Source organism: Chelonia mydas, chromosome 2, assembly GCF_015237465.2.
Source record: "Chelonia mydas isolate rCheMyd1 chromosome 2, rCheMyd1.pri.v2, whole genome shotgun sequence".
NCBI classification, from domain to species: domain Eukaryota; kingdom Metazoa; phylum Chordata; order Testudines; family Cheloniidae; genus Chelonia; species Chelonia mydas.
This window is the reverse complement of record NC_057850.1, coordinates 172771366-172790350: the sequence shown is the minus strand read 5'-3', so window position 1 is coordinate 172790350 and position 18985 is coordinate 172771366. Positions and strand designations below refer to the sequence as shown.

The following is an 18985-nucleotide window of genomic DNA, read 5'->3' as shown; positions in this document are numbered from 1 at the left end:
CCAATTAATTTCAATTCATGTTAGACACCCATAAACCTGGAAGATGTGGGCCCTAGTGGCCTTGTCAACTTCCAATTTGAGTACTTCCATTCCGCTCACCTCAACTTCCCCCTGGAGTTTCAGTTCGAGATGGTGTAATCCTCGCTTCCTCTCCAAGCTGTTGTGTAGGCTCATTACATTTCACCACTGAGACAGCTGCATTACAATATAGATAGGCTTGGAAGGATTAGATTTTTATTGCTAAATGGAGGGGTCTCTCTCTCACACACACACACACACACACACGTATTTCCATCAATGATGATCAATTTACAGATAGATAAAGTAAGAGAAGTGCAGCTTGAGAACTTACTAGTTTGATTTAAGGATATTTACTTTTTATATTTTGACATGCGATGTCGAAAAGTTGTACTTTAACAGCCATAAAGCTTTTAACATTTTGAATCTGAACATCTACTGTCCTTAAACAATTGTCTGATCTCCCATAATTTCCCACAGCTGTGTAAAATTGATCAAATTGAAAGGTTGTTTTAAAATAAACTATCTTTTAACATTACAAAAAATCTACCTCTTCTAACACTAAATATAGGATAAAGTGATTCTTGGCTGTAAGTTATATATAAATTTGTTAAAGGTACACCACCTGTTAAAACTCACTTCAGCATTTTCAGATGGCATACCTACTATTGGCCCAGAGCATCACCCTGGGAAATATGTGGTAAGAAGCTCAAGGAGAGGAAGTGCCCGTGAAATTGCCCTCACCGAGATTCTTGCACATTATCCATTTTGGGGGATTAAAAATATTCTTTTGCAGCACTTGCAACTCAAACATTGTAGCTTTGGGCCAGGGCGTGAAAACCAAACAAAAAACAAAAAACCCCTGAATAATTTGTGGTCCTTGTCCAAGTGGAAACAAACAGAAAAGGTAGATAGATCTAAAAAGACTGGGACCATAAAGTGGGTTTATGGCTGTTTTGCACTGCCAAAGTAGTGGGAAGCGCTCTGAGCATCATAATGAATCAGGCGGTGGATTAAAAAATGTCTTTCGTTATTATAAAATGATGACTTGAGGTATTTATTTGAAACAGTTAAAAATAAGCAGGATTTATTTATTTTATTTTTTACCCTGACAGTTCCTCTTTTAAACCAAATTAGCTGTATGCTGGTAGCTATTCATTACAGAATTGCTAAGGGGAGCGAGTATGGTTTGATTGCTGGTGTATGTTTTAAGATGCATATGTGTTTCCCAAGGTGGTTTGCTATAATGTATGATACTGTGCACTGAGTAATCTACTTTATATTTGCCTGCAAGTCTCAATAGCCAATTACTGTACATGCAACACTGGTTTTGCTTCTATAATTTCACTTAATTGGCTCTGTGTACCTGCATAGATGACCCCTTCCTCCATGTTGATAAATATTGCACCCAATTCCTGCTTGAAGACTGAACAAAATAACAGCTCAGGTTAGTGAAATACAAATCCAAGCTTCTGGTACCCCCTTGTGGCGATAAAGGAGTAAAACTCTTGGGAATCAGTTTGAATAGGCTAGAACTGAAATATGAAGACATTACATTGTATCAATTGCTCTTTCTTCAGTGTTTTTTTTTAAAGACATATATGAGGTGGGTTGTTTTTTGGTTTTTTTTGAGCTGTTAAGCCAAGGTAAGGCTGTCGTATTATTCAGGGTTCAAAGCAGAGTTGTGAACCAACAGCAGTTCTTTGGCATCATTACTATATTCAGGCAAATTGAATGTATTTCAGGGGTCTGGGGGAGCAGAGCTGGTGCCACAGCTCTAACTACCTCATCAGCCCTCAGAGCCTCACTCCTGTGTGACAGAATTATTAATTTCCACCTGGGCAATACGGCTCTGTCCAACTTCTGAAGGTTCCACTTTCCATGGCCTCCAAACCCCTCTGTAGTTGTCTGAATCGCTAGTTCTTGGTGTTTGTGGATGGACTGAAAGTGTGTGCATTTCTACCTGTTAACCTTTCACTGGTGCTGTTAGAACTGCTTGGGAACTTTGTTTCACCAGGATTTCTCATGCTGAGAATCCAAACCTACAGTATTATTGCCTTCCAAAATGTCTTCAGCTTTGTAGAATTTGCATTCATTGGAACTGCATCCCCTTTAATCACAGAAAACCTTCCGTTGTGAGTTTCTCACTTGTTCTTCCCTTTCAGTCATTTAAAATGTTGGCTTCTTGACAAACTGAAAAGAAACAGGCTTATTGTAAATGCTGCTGACCAACTGGTGCACACAACAAGAATCCACGGTGTGTTTCCATGGGGTCTGGATATGGGTAATTATTCAAGATCTGTACATTTGGGAAGACAGAGTCCAGAGGAGTCCGGAGCCCAGAGGAGCTTTACTATTTGCATTTTAACCTGGGATGACAATTTGCTATGGCCTACAATTCCTGTCCCTGCAGCTTCATTTTAAACGAAGTTTGATTTTTAAAATTCAGCGTTCCATGTAACTAAAGCAAAACTTTATATTTTGCAAGAACACAGACTAAGGGGTGTTCGTTTTGTGTAATACACTGCTGCTTGCTTATTTGCATCAAGTCCATTCCAATCCCTTTGACTCCCATAAGCAGCTAAACTAGTTGCCCATGTGATCAGCAGAGTGCACAGCAGAGCTTGCACAGTGAATGGTGCTGGTTATAATCTTGTTAATGCCTGACTGACAAACATAACGTTAGTTGTATTCAGTTCTCATAATCACATGGGTCTGTTGTTGTTTTTTTCCTATTCCATGCAACAGTGTGGCTTTATTTATTAAGCAACAACTTACTGTTATTCTTGATTGATTGGATTATCCACCAATACTTGCCTAGAGCAATCAAAACAGATACTTGTGTTGTTTGTTTTTTAAATACAAGTAATTTGGTTCTTGAGCTTTTGATGAACTTAACGAGTGAAAAGCCAAATCCTTCTCGAAGTGCATTGTGTAAATAGCTGGGTTCTGCACTGTGGCAGCGTGAGGGTCAAGGAATCCTCTTTTTATTCAAACACTGGGGAAGCAGTGGAGCTATGGGGGAGGAGTGGAACTGCTCCTGTGACTCCCCAAACTCTGGTATGTGGGTGGGTGGTTTTTGGGGTGTGTGGAAGTGAGACGTTGGGAGTGTTTAATGTGGGAAAGGGAAGCTAAAAGAGTTTTTCAGTTAGTTCTAAACCCAGTAAAACCTCTGGTCATCCTTCACTCTTGTAGTAGTGAGCCCCATAATCTAGGTCCAGGCCCTGTGAAATGACTCTCATGCAAGCCTCTTCTTGTTGGCTGATTAATACTAGTGTTCTGATGGAATATGGTTTTCATGACACATCTTAGTTGCAGAAAGAGGCAATGTCTTAAGTAGGGAGAGCAAATCATATGGAGGGCTTTGAATGTCAGGCCAGAGACTTTCAACAACCCTTGGTGACATCCTGCTGTGACCCAGGAACCTTTTGGTGCCAACTGGCAGAGGGCACGGGGGTTACAGTAATCCCCTGGGTGTGATGTCTACGTAACAGTGCACCAAAGGGTGGCATGTGGGGGCTCTACTACCAGCCACTAATGTACTGGTCAGCTTAGTCACCATGAAATGCATGTGTGGGTAATGGTTAAGAAGTCCTGTATCTATACTGGAAATTAAAGCCTTGAAGTTTTAAAAGCAGGTCACCAGGAGGTGACAAGCCTTGGCCAGATTCTGTTCAGGCAGGGGATAGGTAATGCTTCTCTTGTATTGTGCATTGCATCTCTCACAGTGCAAGCCTATCTGCATGCAAAGCCAGATGCCAATTTAAAGATTTCAAGGTCAGCAAGAGAGGGGAGGCCAAGAACCATCAACAGGGGGTTTCCTGATTATGACCAAAGTTGAAGGTATGTCTGGGATTGCAAAGAGGCACGAGATCTTACCATGGAGGAGACAAGAGGCAGTGGGACTCGTCTCATGAACGGAACATCACAGCTATGCCTGGCTGTAATACACTGGGAGAACTTTAGGTGACCTTTTGCTCCATACAACGTGACAATAACTAGTTAAGTCAGTCTGGGTCCTAGAATATATGTTATGATTTTATTTTGTATGTAATAATTTGTTTCCATTAATTCTACTTCCTTCTCAATCTCTGTTCTTTCTTCTGGTTACAAGAAGAACAAATAATTTATTTCTTAGAGCTGTGTGTTAAGTGGAGCGGTGATCCTGAGGTGTAACTGACAAGCTGGTGTATGCTATTCGTTTGGGAGTAGCAGATCTGTGAATTCTGTGAGTGTCCAGTGGAAGCAGATTGTCCTGATTTGGGAGGCCGTATAAAGGGGTGCGAGATCTGCTGCCATAATTTCCTTCTCAGCTGCCTGCAGCTCAAGACAGAGCAATTGCATGCCTCTCAGCCTCTCTCCTTTCTTAATTTTCCCCTTTATTATTTTTATTTTTTAGTTTCATACAGTTGTATTTAAAGGGGTGTATTTACAATACAGTTGTATTTAAAGTGCCCCTCATGTCCACTAACACTCACTGGGTTATGCTGAACACCGCAGGCTTTAAGCCCTACCAGAGATCTCCTCCCTGTAGTGATGGGCATTCAAGCTGTCTTTGCTGCCTCAGAGACACCCATGTCCTATCTAAGTGTAAGGTCTGTATGGGATTTAGAGGCAGGTTGGGGAAAGGCAGATGCTAGACTGATGCTCCTTCTAATGGAGTGTCTGCTAGCCCCAGTGGAGTCTGCTTCCCCCAGCCCCAGACACCAGCCTCAACATCCCAGCCTGCCTCCCTGGCAGCAGCACCTTCAGAGGCTTGGAAACCTCTTTCTCCTTCCAGAGAGCCTAGGAAGAGGGGTAGATGGCCCCATAAATCCCACTCTAAGGAGACCTCATGTCTCTCAAGGGGTTCAGCTGAGGCTCCGTCTGAGCTGGTATTGAGCCATCAGTACCACACAAGAAGCAGTGTACAGACAGGTCTTCTAACACTGCGGTTCCAAAACTTTTTTCCCTGTGGCCGATGTGTGCAGCTGCAATGGGCAGGGTGGCCCACTATTAACGCTTCTTGAGGAACAGTATTAACTTTAATTATTACATGTATATAAATTCTATGTACCCACAGGGAGCCATCTTTCCTCTCCCCTATGAATCCTGGCCTGTCCACCTTGCAGCCTGAGGGCAGATGCCACCCGTCCTCCCAAAAGCCAGTGTACCCCATTTATGCCCAGCATCCCTTCCCTTGAAGAGCCAAGGCCAAAAGCACTGTTTTTTGGGGGGGAGGCAGCCTGGGTGCTGCCCATCACTGTTATTATCATTACCATATCATTCTTATGGACTATATTTATGTGCTATAGGGTGGCCTTAGCTTCAGTTGTGGGTGTAAGCCAGGCCAGTTTCCTGATCCCCCTTCCTCCAACCTCCCCACCATGTGTGATCCAAGGGATCCAAGCAGGGAGGGGAGGGATTTAAATGTGCAACTATTGATTTATTCTAGCAACTGTTGCATTGATGGTGGGAGGGAATCAGATCTCGGAATGCAGGCTTAGGAAGTTTAAGTACATGGTCTTTGCTTCCTATAACTGTCTCACTGGAGTACAGTTGTTCCAGTCCTAGTATTAGAGCACTGTAGCAGGAAGACTGAATTATAAATCCCAGTGGCTGTACCATGGGAAAGTCCCTTAGTGACAATGGCAAACTTATGTTGTCCGTGCACGGCACCATGTCTGGGGAGTGGGAACATGGAGGCAGATTCTAGTTTCTGCATCCTAGTTCAGATAATGTTTGTTAGAATTTTTTCCCACTTCTGGCTAATGATGCTTAAGAATTTTTCATAGAGGAGAAAATCAAGACAGTGAGTGATATTACTGGCAGGGAAATCTTCCAGCTCTGTATCTTAGCTCTCTCCGTTCATTTGATGTGCTGTTCAGGCCGCCATGGACAAAATGTCTTCTCGTTGAAAAACAGATCTTCAGCCATCGGCCTGGAAAATTTTCTTTCTCTTCTAATCAGGGGACTCCAGCAAACTAACATTCTCCAAAGGTTGTCCCTGCCAGTAATCGTGTTGAAACCAACATTGGTAAGAGGCCAAACAAATGGTAGCAAGCATGTAAAACTATATTCAAGGATAGATTTGATAGGAATGACTTTCCCAAGATTATTAACCACAAATGAAGGAGAAACTAGATATCTGACTTATAGTATACATTTCTGCAGGACATGGTCAGTCACATACTGCATTGTACCTATAGAAGTTTGCTTTTACTGCACCCTTTTAAATCTATACCTGCTATACTTAAAAATATCAGCTGTATGTGTTGGTGTTATGTCTAGCTGAGAGAAAACAGGAAGGAGTGTTGTCATAAATATAAAGGGAAGGGTAAACACCTTTAAAATCCCTCCTGGCCAGAGGAAAAACCCTTTCACCTGTAAAGGGTTAAGAAGCTAGGATAACCTCGCTGGCACCTGACCAAAATGACCAATGAGGAGACAGGATACTTTCAAAGCTGGAGGGGGGAGAAACAAAGGCTCTCTCTGTCTGTGTGATGATTTTGCCGGGAACAAAAAAGGAATGGAGTCTTAGAACTTAGTAAGTAATCTAGCTAGATATGTGTTAGATTCTGTTTTGTTTAAATGGCTGATAAAATAAGCTGTGCTGAATGGAATGTATATTCCTGGTTTTGTGTCTTTTTGTAACTTAAGGTTTTGTCTAGAGGGATTCTCTATGTTTTGAATCTGATTACCCTTTTACTTTTTCTTCAATTAAAATTCTTCTTTTAAGAACCTGGTTGCTTTTTCATTGTTCTTAAGATCCAAGGGTTTGGGTCTGTGTTCACCTATGCAAATTGGTGAGGATTTTTATCAAGCCTTCCCCAGGAAAGGGGGTGTAGGGTTTGGGGAGGATTTTGAGGGGAAAGACGTTTCCAAGCGGGCTCTTTCCCTGTTATATATTTGTTAGATGCTTGGTGGTGGCAGCAATAAAGTCCAAGGGGAAAAGGTAAAATAGTTTGTACCTTGGGGAAGTTTTAACCTAAGCTGGTAAAAATAAGCTTAGGGGGTTTTCATGCAGGTCCCCACATATGTACCCTAGAGTTCAGAGTGGGGAGGAGCCCTGACAAGTGTCTACTCCTTAATCTTGCCTTTGAGCTGAAGCCAGGAGGCAGCTGTAATTTTTGTACTCTTTTGAAAGTCTGGCTCAGAATACAGAGTGAGGTTTTTGTACAGGCTGTCTATGGCTTTCTAACACTGTGCCATCCCAATAAGCACAATAATAGATAGCGCTGTCGTTAGGGTTTATTCCATTTACTCTTAGGGTAGAGATGGGCTGGTCAGGGTTATTTTCACCATCAAACTTCTTATCGGAGTCTTTGTCAATTTGAACTTTTTCAGGTGAGATGTACAGAATCCGCTCTGGAGCTTCACCAGGTCTCTGTCGATACCAGTGTATAACAGCACTCCTGAAGTTCTGAATGCCAGAAGCCTCACAGACTATACGTGCAGTTTTCTTTTCTGCCCTGGTAACGGACAACCGAGCTTGTCTCAGATGTATTTGTGCACATCCGTCTAGAAAGAGAGCAAGAAAAGAAAACATGAAATTAACATGAATCTGGAGCATGGTGAGTTGTGACTCAGTAATGTACAACTGTGTAGAAAAGGGTAAAAAAGAAACGTACAAGACAAAACCAAAGCCAGAATAACAACGTGGAGCAGCAACATTTTACAAGTTTTGCTTGGATCTGCATCTATGAGAAATGTGACAGTTGTGCTGGGGTGGAAGGAGAGGTACATTTGGGGACAGGAAGTGACTCATTTAGTTAACATGCAATGAGGTTTTGTTGGCTGCATGTGTTAATTTAAAGTAAGGTAGAGTTATGGCTTAAACTCACCAGACTTTACTTTTATCAGAGAGCATTATCTCGGAAGAAGAAAATTCTTCAGCTATCTTTAGACCAGTGAAGATTGTATCATAGAAATCTTTTTTTTTTCTTCTCTTTTCTTGTTTATACCACAGCGGTTCCCAGAGGCCTCTGTGTGGATGGTGCCCCCATTGTGTAAGGTACTATACATAGAAATATATGGAGTGACTGTCCCAAAGATCTTCAGTCTAAAAGGGTATGTCTACACTGCAGCTGGGAGTGGTAGTGGGGCTCGATCTCGCACACTAAAAATAGCAGGGTTTGGTCTGAGCTCGGGGGCTAGCCTGAGTCTCCAGTGGAGTCATAACATCCATGCTGGTATTTTTAGCACACTGGCTCAAGCCCCAGTAGGACAAGTCCGTCTACCCAGAGGTGGGAGTGTCTGCCAGCTGCAGTGCAGACACTCTCACTGGTTTTGGGGAAAAGAAACACTAACATATACACTATATGTGCAACGTTTAAAGCCAGTTTCTCTGCTGGTATCAACTGGCACAGCTCCATTGGTTTGTTTTTGTTTTTTAAATGAGGTTTCAACCATTTGTACCAGCAGATAGTTTGGTACGTAATGTTTAAATATAGCATTTCCCTCTTCCCTCCTCAGCCAGAGTCGTCATTTCCTGGCAGAGTTCTTGTAGGAGTTGCAGCAGGAGTGGATCTTGAGAGGGATTTGAAGGAGAAGAGGCTAATGGTTTAGGGGTGTGTGTGTGTGTGTACCAAGATGTTTGTGGTCAGGGATGCAGTCTTTTTACTTGTTTGTACAGTGCCCTGTGGACCACATCTGTTATTGGGGTTCCTAGCTATGACTGTAACTAATACAAAGTTGAAGGGATAGGTAGAGCCATGTTGATGGCACAGTGAAGACTAATTGTCTTGGGGGTTATTTTCTTTCCCTGTTGAAGATGGGAGGTGCTGTGTTGAGTGGTGCTGTTGCCAGTAAGGGGGACCAGATAGCAAGTGTGAAAAATCAGGACAGGTGAGGGGTAATAGTCCCGTATATAAGACAAAGCCCCGAGTATCAGGACTGTCCCTATTAAATCGGGGCATCTGGCCAGTAGAGCATTCAAACCGTTCTGAAGATATTAAGCACTTCCCATGATCTTGCTCTCGCTGAGTTTCCCAGATGTGAAGTAGTGGAATATCGCTTCCTTCTTCAGTGTGATACTTTCCCTCTGTTACATGAATTGAGTCTTGTGAAGTGGCTACTATATCTGTATGCTAATACTCTCTACTGAGATAGAATGGACCTGCTCTTGTATATTTGCAGTCAGTTTTGTCCTAGTTCTGAAAAAGGGCCAATTCAACACTAAGATGTTCTTGTTGAATTAATTTACGAACCTCATTTGTTCTTAAACCCTTCTTTGTTTCCTTGTGATCAGAGCTCATTCAATCCATGATATCTTTTCTACATTGTGGCTCCATTAGTTTTCTTATGTCTTTCTAGCTTTATTCAGCAAGCAATGCTTCCACCTCTGCCCTTCTTTCAAGTATCTGCAATCACATGCTTTTCCCACGGGTACTAAGAATCTGACTCCATTTATCCTCATTGATCTAGCAACTCAGCTTAGACTATAAAAACACTGGGGCAGGGACTGGATCCCTTATTCTGTGAAGTTCCCTGAACATTCATGCTAAGATTGAAATTATACAGCATAATATCAGTTCAAGCAGAGTGTGGCCTGCTGTCGCACGATGTGTTTTCTGCTGAACTGGCATCAGAGACTCCCTTAGGGGAGGATCTGTTAATCGAGATTCTCTATATCTTAGTAAGGAGGAGAGGATGGAAGATGATAAATACAGGGCGGATATGATGAGAAACAGCCAAATGAAAGAGTCCAATTCAATTACATCACAAAATGGAAGACAGCTAAAAAGTGACAATTTTTAAAGTTCTTATATACAAATGCTAGAAGTTTAAATACTAAGGTGGATGAACTAGACTGCCACATATTAAATGAGGATATTGATATAATAGGCATCATAGAAACCTGGTGGAATGAGGATAATCAATAGGACTCAGTAATACCAGGGTACAAACTATATCAGAAGGACAGACTAGGTCATGCTCGTGGGGGAGTGGCACTATATGTGAAAGCAAGTGTAGAGTCAAATGAAGTAAAAATCTTACCTATTCAATGTGCAGCAGCAGTCAAAAAAGCTAACAAATGTTGGGAATCATTAGGAAAGGGACAGAGAATAAGACAGAAAATATCATATTGCCTCCATATAAATCCATTGTACGCCCACATCTGGAATACAGTTTACAGATATGATTACCCCATCTCAAAAAAGATATATTGGAATTGGAAAAGTAACAGAAAAGGGCAACAAAAATGTTTGGGGTGTAGAATAGCTTCCATATGAAGAGCGATTAATAAGACTGGGACTTTTCAGCTTGGAAAAGAGGCAACTAAGGTGGGCTACGATAGAGGTCTAAAGATCATGACTGGTGTGGAGAAAGTAAATAAGGAAGTGTTATTTACACTCAAAAGGCTGTGGCTCAGAATGCAGAGTGGGGTTTTGTAGAGGCTGTCAACAATTTACTAATGCTGTGGGACCCCCCCAGTAGGCACAATAGTAAGTAGCAATGTCACTGGAGATTATTTTGTTTATGGTCAGGGTACAGGTAGACTGGACAGTCTTTTCAGTATTAAACTTTCCTTTTACTGAGTCTCTGTCAAAGACAGACTGTGTTGAGATGAACAGAATCTGCTCTGGAGCTGCACTTGGCCTCTGTCTATACCAATGAATAGGAGCCTTGTCAAAATCCCCAGATACAGAAGCACGGCAGTCAATTCATATGGCATTACTTTCTTCCCTTCCTATCAGGTTGGGTCTGATGCACTTGTGAGGAGCCATCTGTGGAGAAACAATGAAAAAATATCAACATAAAACTGACACCATGTGAAGGCTCTCCAGCTGCTACTGTCATGGGCCTACGTATGTGGAGAGCAGTGTGAGCAACACACAAGAGCAGACCGTAGCCAGAACACAAGTCTTCAGCAGCAACATTTTTGCTGCTCTTGTTAGACTCCAGCCAAAGAATGTAAATGCTGATTTTTAATGGAGAGAGACATGTAGGTGGGACAAGGAAGGTACATATAAGTAACTGCCAGTTAAACAGAACTGGCTGTAGAAGACTTACTTCAGTATTTACTGCTCAGTATGACAACTTTGACCTTGGGTGAGTTTCAGCCCTAGCACTGGCATGAAACAGATTGCTTGGGTGTGTTTCATGAAGGATCAGTGTTGATGATTATTACTGTTGTTTATTACACCCTAAGGTACTACGCAGGATCTGGGCCCTGGGGTGAAAACAAAGAGGCAAAGTTCTGCATCAGACTGCTGACAGCCTAAAAAAAGGAGTGACCTTCCAAGCTTGTGGGGAAATGGAAGAGTCAAAACAAATAACCATTTTTCCCCATGTCCTTGTTTATGCACAAATATACTGGGTTTTGTTTTCTCCTCACTCATCTCCAAGTCATTGTGTTGTGGGCAGTTGGGAAAAAGAGTGGGGAGAAGAAACACTGTTGATGGTGCAATTAAACTGTTGTTGTCTTTAAGTCATTCACTCATTGCTTTCCCTGTGAAGCTGCTGAGCCACTACAGAAAGAGAAAGAGAGACAGAGTGCCCTCAGATCCCACAGATGCCAGTGGAAGTTGATGGTGTTCACAATGTTTCTGGAGACACTGAGCATCTGGCAGAATTGAGCTGTAGTGCATTTTTGAGTCTTAAATTCTTCAGTGTTTCTCCCTGTGACGTTACACTCTATATGTTTGAGTGTGAATATAATGTAACTGGAATATGCTTTATGCAAAAGGTCTCTTGTAAGGTATCATTACAAATCTTATAATCTACTGAGCGTGTTCATCCTATTTGTATGAATGTATCATTCTTGTATCTGAAGCTAGAAATATGAAGTATTAGTCTGAAGTCCTATTGTAATTATGCAAAGTGTGGGCCATTAATGGTGGCTTGGAATCTTGATGTCTCCCATTAACTAGGACAATTGATTGTAAATGGCTCTATTTACTTGCAGGCCTTCCTGCTTTCATGAGAGGCCAGAAAGAGGAGGCTTGGGGTTTCACAGGACATGTCACCATGTCACCTGGTCCTGGAATCCATCTTAAACCTGGTGCTTTTCCATTTAGAAGGAGGACCTAGAGAGACAAAAGATTCCCGCCTTATGCCAAAGCTATAAAAGGGGCTGGAACAGAACAAAGAAGGTGGCCAGTCATGAGAAATCCCCTAGTTACCACTTGAGCTGGAACTAACAAGAACTGTACCGGGGAAAGGATTGGGCCCAGACTAAGAAGGAGCCTAAGTCTGTGAAAGAAACTTATTGGAACATCTTTGAGGGTCAGCTTTACCTGTGTTCAGTTTCTTAATGTATTAGGCTTAGACTTGCGTGTTTTGTTTTATTTTGCTTGGTAACTTACTTTGTTCTGTCTGTTATTATTTGAAACTGCTTATATACTACTTTTTATACTTTTGTTTATTAATTAACCCAGAGTAAGTGATTAATACCTGGGGGAGCAAACAGCTGTGCATATCTCTCTCTGTGTGTTCTGGAGGGTGAACAATTTATGAGTTTATCCTGTATAAGCTTTATACAGAGTAAAATGGATTTGTTTGGGGTTTGGATCCCATTGGGAGCTGGGTGTCTGGGTGCTGGAGATAGGTAACTTGCTGAGCAGTTTTTGGTTAAAGTCTGCAGCTGTGGGGGTGTGGAGCAGACCTGGGTCTGTGTTGCAGCAGGCTAGCATGTCTGGCTCAACAAGGCAGGGTTCTGGAATCCCAAGCTGGCAGTGGAAAACGGGCTCAGAGGTGATTCCAGCACATTGGCTGACAGTCCCAAGGTGATCTTTGTGACCGAACCCATCACACTCCCTACTTAATTGTGATAGCGGGGCCATTTTATATCTCACTACTCATAACAGGCCTAACATCTCTGTGCTAATGTCCTCTACTGAAATAGGATGGCCTGCTCCTGTACAATTAACCCTGGTCTATAGTACAAACTTATGTTAGTTATGTTACATCACTCAGGTGTAGAAAATCCATGATCCTGAGTAGCAGTTATACTGACCTAACTCCCGGTATAGACAGCATTATGTTGATGGCGGGGGAAAGGGGGGCTTCTACCGTTGACATAGCTACCATGTCTCAGGGAGGCAGAGTATCTACGCTGACAGAAGAATCTTTCTTGTTAACATAAATAGTGTCTTCACTAAGCACTACAGCAGCGCTGTAAATGTAGACAAGTCCTTAGTTTCACCCCAACTCTTAGTTTACAAGCAACTTCATTAATTTTTCATTATTAGTTTTTGTTGGCTTGCACTGAGGACTAATCCAAGGCAGAGAACTCCATCTATTTGAACTGAAGAAGAACTTGGTTTCGCTCTCCTTTAGTGATCAGAAAGCCATCAACAAGGTGATGTTCTGTATATTTCAAGAGTCCTTTTTTGTAAACAGACAATTCATTTCTCTGTTAAACACAGAATAAAGTAGCATAATCCCACACAAAGGAATTCATTTATCTGTACAGGGCCTATGCCACATAGTTGAGCAAATCTGGAATCGTCCACTAGAGAGTCGTGTGCATTAACGCATGCACACACCTACACAGCCTCCAGTTAATTGCTTTTAACGTTCTACACTATGGCACTATTAGTTTACATGTATACCGTTATACCCTGATCCAGTCTGTCATGCTTTTACCATCTCCCCTCGTTCAAATTTCTGTCAAAATGCACTCTTCCCGCAGGGCTTCAAAACGTAATTACTCTGCTCTGTGCTCTGTGTGTGTGCATGTGAGAGAGAGAAATATATATATATATATATATGCCTGACCATATGGCAGAGAGTAGAAAAGAAGTAGCTAAATAGATTTTAAAAAAGCAAAAAATAAAGTGTGAGTCTGAAGATGTGTCCAGATTCATGTCACATGACTGCAGTCCTTGTTTTCCTTCCTTCATTATCCATCCACGCATTAATCCACGTTTCTCTAGTAACTCCTCTCAGTTTCGGGTATCAGCTCTGTGGGGCAGGGACTTTGATCATTTATTTGCTTGCAAGGTGCATTTACATGTGTGGCTAGTAGAAATATCTGCTCCAGGAGAGTGTAACTTTTACATTACATCTCATCTAACAAACCGGTATTGCAGACTAAATATGAAACTGTTCTTTAGAACTGAACTTTGTGGTTTTATGAGCAGGCATCTCCTGGACTAACAAGCTCTTTGCAGGTCAAATGCTAATTAAAGAGCTCAAATCTTTTTCCTGTTTCTGCTCTGCTAATGTCAAAATGTGTTGTAACATTGCTAGTCTAGTTTTGTGTGCTCTGGAATATGTAGCTGTCCTGTGCAACTACGTGGTCTTATTGTTTGGCAGAGACAGGGGGATCTTATTGTTTGCAAAACTTGTGAGAACAACAGTCCTGTTGGTTTGATCTCTTTTTGCAGAACGCAGTAAGGTGTTTCTGTGTCTGGTTCCATCGTAAGAAACAGGATGAGGAGATAGCTGTGGTTTCATACATTTGAAAGACTGTTTTTGAGAATACAAAGTAGGTTTTTGTACAGAATGTGAATGGTTTTTTGATGCTGTGTGATCCCAAGTGGCACAGTAATAGGTAGCTGCATCACTCTTGGTTGTTTTCTTTACTGTCAGGGTGCAGGTCGACTCGGAGAGCTGCTTATCTGCCTCAAACTTTCCCTTCTCAGAATCCTGGTCAAAGACGGGCTTTCCTGATGAAAGATAGAGAATCCGTTCCAGAGCTGCATCAGGTCTCTGTCGATACCAGTGTATATAAGCAGTACTAAGGGTTATGCCAGAAACATGACAGTCAATTCGTGCAGTTCTATCTTCTGCTTTGGTGATGGATAGTTGAGATTGTACCAGTACTTGGGCCTCTCCATCTGCAGAGAAAAGAGACGGATGGCATTTAATCTGAAATTGAATGAACATGGAGGATCTCCGATTATTGCTCAGTAATGTGCCTGCATGTAGAAGGCTAGGGTGGAAAAAAGCAACTTACAAGACCAAACTACTGAAGCAACAAGATAAACGTGCAGTAGTAACATTCTCACTAAGTTATGATGAACCCGCTACTGAGGAACAAAGGACTATGAATATGTGATCTCAGAAGAAGGGAGGAGTCACTTGAGCAAAGGAGGTGACAGGCAGATCTGAAGATGAGAAATGTCCAGTGACGACGAGCTATTTCAAAGCAATATAGATTTGTGTTTTCCCTCTATAAAAGTTCATAAGGCTGGACTTTAAGATAGGAACCTCTCCTAAGCTGCCCCAGTTTCCCCCATGCTATCCTACAACTCTTCTCTGACTGCTCCCTTGTTTAGAACTTTTTCAAAAAGAGAGTGAGATTTTTATAACAATAGTTACAGGTACTGAGATTCTCTGGACTTGTTTCTGTTGGGGAAAAAATCAACAGATTTGATCAAGGAATAATGGTCTCAGCATGAAAAAGCCAACTAATAACTTTTTTTTCCCCAAGCAGTATTGAAAATAGATCACTAAGGGTCTGATGCCAAGTCCATTGAAGTCAATGGGAAGTTCTTCAATTGATTTCAATGAGCTTTGGAATAAGTCCCAGTTCCTAGGGAGAACTTACTCAGGAATTTTTCATCCTGTCTTAACTGGGAGTTCCATCAAGTTTATAGATCTGACAGAATTGTTGTCAAGGAAAAGAAATCAGTACTCTCTTAAATAAACACATTTTCCTTGCACTTAATTTGACTCTTGTGTCATCCAAACTCAGAGTTGCCTCAAGGATTAACTCTTTGTTTTCACCTAAATCAGTAGATTCCCATTGTTTCATAAGGGGTTCATATGCTGTTGGTGAATTCTGTTGCTATATACACCCTGTGAGTTTCCCTTTGGTTATCTGTTGGTGTCTATTCCCCTCACTCCACAAAGGTATGTAACTTTTATTGGGTGACCTTCATCTCTGTGGAGAGAGCCAGAACAAGGTCCTTACACTGTTTTAACCCCACTTAAGCCCTATTTTGAGGGTTTAAGTGAGAAAGGAGTGCTACATAAGCCTCATCTTTGCCCCTCTGCAAAGGGCTGAATTGAACCCATTAAACATTACAACGAACTATTCTGACAGGTTTCAGAGTAGCAGCCGTGTTAGTCTGTATTCGCAAAAAGAAAAGGAGTACTTGTGGGACCTTAGAGACTAACAAATTTATCTGAGCATAAGCTTTTGTTCTATCTGAGAACTCCTTAAAATCTGTAACATTTTGACTGTACTTTGCAGACTATCCACAGAAACATAGCAACAAATATGGTACAAATATACCACATTTCCAAAGCATAAAAGCATAGTGATTAAGTGTATAGATGGAGTGCTACCTGCACTGCCCCTGTTTATTTGCGGGGGAGGGAATGTACCCCCCCCCAACATAAACTTCTTTGAACAGACCTAGCTGGGGAAAAGAAGTTAGGGCCAGATCCGTAAAGGAATTTAGGAGCCTGAACTTGGTCACCTTGAGAAACTTGGCCTGAATTCCAAGGATTTAAAAATCATAGTTTGTACACAGGCAGCCATTTTCTAATCATGAGACCAGGAATGATCTCACAAAGAGGGCTGTACTGGATGTGGATGAGTGTGGACGTTTAAATGAGACTGAAAGCCTCCCACTGGAATTCTTGATGATGATGAAAATTGTCTGAGCCGTGCCTTGTTAATTAAGGGTTAACTTACCTCTGAGTCTTACGGGGATGTACAAGGGAGAGGAAGGTTTTAATTTGAGTAAGCTGACTCACATTAATAAACTCATTGACTGAAGTGGGTTTATTCAGGAGAGATGGTTGTTTTCAAAATTGACTCCTCAGGTAGTCTGATAATGCTCAATCTTCCTCTAGCTCAGTTACTAGAATTGAATTTATTTCTATGTAATGCATTTGCTATGCACTTATATTCATACACGTTTATATCCTGTTCAATGGCCGTTATAGAATTTTATCCCAGGGTTCTCTGATTTTATTTTTACCTTTTAGTTTATATAGAAACATGCAGTTGTAGGATGGAAACACCGTAATGAATTATGTAAATATACAATATTCCCGGTCAAAAAATCTTCCCTCTGAAGAATCCACATCAGTATTTATACATTAAATTAAAACTTGGAAAATATGGGCCCAATCCTGCTCCCATTTATGTCAATGACAAAGCTGTTACCAACTTTCATAGGAGCATGCTGAGGCTGTAAGGGTCAAATCCAGCCCTCTCTTTGGCATCTGAAGAGAGCTCCTTTACAAAGTAGTAGTTCAGTTCCACTGCAAAAGGCTGAGTGACAATCTGGGGTGGGAGAATGCGCGCATGTGTGCTTGCCTGATCAAAAGCCCATTGAAGTGGCTGGGAGTTCTTCCATTGACTTCATGGGGCTCTGGACGAAACCTGACGAGGCCTATCCTGCAAGGTGCTGAGCACCTTCATCTCCCATTACAGGCAACAGGAACTCACAAGGCCAGGGCCTTAATGCTTTAAATCCCACCAAAGTAAAAAGCAAATCCCATTCCTAACACTAAAGTTGGAAAAGATTCTTCTAAGTATACTTGGGGTGTTTTTGTTGTTGTTGTTGCTTACAGAAAAGCTAGTTGCAATAATGGTGAAGTAATTGGAATCCAGACCTGCTAGATGTTTAAACAGCAATCTGTTGGTTTCCTGTCTTGATGGTGAAGCAGCTGAAAAGCGACACATCCTGTTTTGTTACAAAGGATGTTTGTGCTTATGTGGGTGGAAAAAATGTGCTGTATGAACTTATTTGTGAAAATACAAGATGTCTTGAGAATAACAAGGGATTAATGGTTCAGTATTTAATTCAGCGATTCAATGTCCTTGTCCCTGGCTTTATACATATCAAATGGGTTTGTCTCCCTTCACCATTTGCTCCATGCTACAGAAGGGAGCGCATTCTGAAAAAAGATTAGCAGCTTAGATATCTCAAGTCTATTTACATCCAGGTCCGTGTTCCAAATCTTGCTACAGCCCTTTGAAAATTCTGTTTTTCTGAGGAACGTATTAGGAGAACTTTGCATTGAGAACTGGATCATAATTTTTTAAATATGTATTATTGCCACTGTAATGATCAAGAGAGTAGAAAGAAAAAATACCCAACTGAAGTATGAAATCTTAAGTCTTTCTTAGTTACTGTATTGTGTACATAAATCTACTAAAAATAAAAAACTGAACACTTCGTTCATACAGAGCTTATCCTGTAAAGCACTAGGTAACCCTGGAAGTGCTAAGGTCTCCCAACTCTCATTAATTTCTATAGAAGATGAATTCACCCACTATCTTTAGAAATTGCTTAGGATCTTGCAGAATAGATCCCCTTCCATTTTGAAGATCTCAGAGTGCTTTAATCGGTCTTCCTTACTGATGTGGAGGATGGAGTGAACAATACATTTAAAACATTTGCATATGATCCAAAACTGGGTTGAACTGCAGCCATCAGTGAGGACAGAGAAAATATGCAAAACTTAGAAAATCAAGAAAACTTCCTGACTTCTCAGTCAGGCTTTGGAATCATCTCCCAAAGAACATGATGGAAGTCCCATTTTGGAGATCTTTACAAATTATTTTCTAGTGTTTTTTGTCTAGTCTATTTTTAATGAACAATCCTGTATTGGCAGAAAGATGGACTGGATGCTGGACTCCATTTCTAATCTTTATGATTTTATGAACTTTAACCACATAGTGATGAATTCTTTGGAAATAAATATGTAAGTACCACACTTCTGTAAATGTCCCAGGTTCGTGATTTGTTGTGGATCAAATGGTTTCCTTAACATACATGCCAAGAACTTGAATGGATATTAATCTATATTGGACATTCAGAACAGTGTCTGTAAGTGACATTCACATGTATGTCTCTCTAAACTAGTGGTGATTTAGTACCATTTACAATCCATTGATATTAACAGGGGCCCCATACATGAATCAATTTAATATCCAATTTAATTTGCTTATTTGTAGTGATAATTAAAGATTCTGTCAAAGCTGTTTGATGGTGAAATGAGGTACCAGAGGACATAAGTCTGAGCCAAAGCCTATCCATTCTCAGGACAGGCTGGAATTCCAGGAACCTAG

General features: G+C 41.3%; 1 long non-coding RNA gene and 2 gene segments (V, D, J or C); 1 reads left to right on the top strand and 2 right to left on the bottom strand.

Moving 5' to 3' along the window:
* LOC119565367 overlaps window positions 1–18985 on the top strand; it is a 61142-nt gene that overhangs the window by 6031 nt on the left and 36126 nt on the right. For 3 of the 4 annotated variants that reach the window (XR_006288850.1, XR_005223949.2, XR_005223948.2), the window contains exon 2: window positions 7345–7571. This is a non-coding gene — a long non-coding RNA (uncharacterized LOC119565367). Of the gene's footprint in view, window positions 1–3412; window positions 6545–7344; window positions 7572–18985 lie in introns of those variants that run through there. The other variant, XR_005223950.2, reaches the window with a different exon arrangement.
* LOC119565359 lies at window positions 7030–9100 on the bottom strand. The segment is given in 2 exon segments: window positions 7030–7518; window positions 7629–9100. Coding segments are annotated over 2 exon segments (483 nt in total).
* Window positions 14220–15032, bottom strand: LOC119565356. The segment is given in 2 exon segments: window positions 14220–14786; window positions 14906–15032. Coding segments are annotated over 2 exon segments (594 nt in total).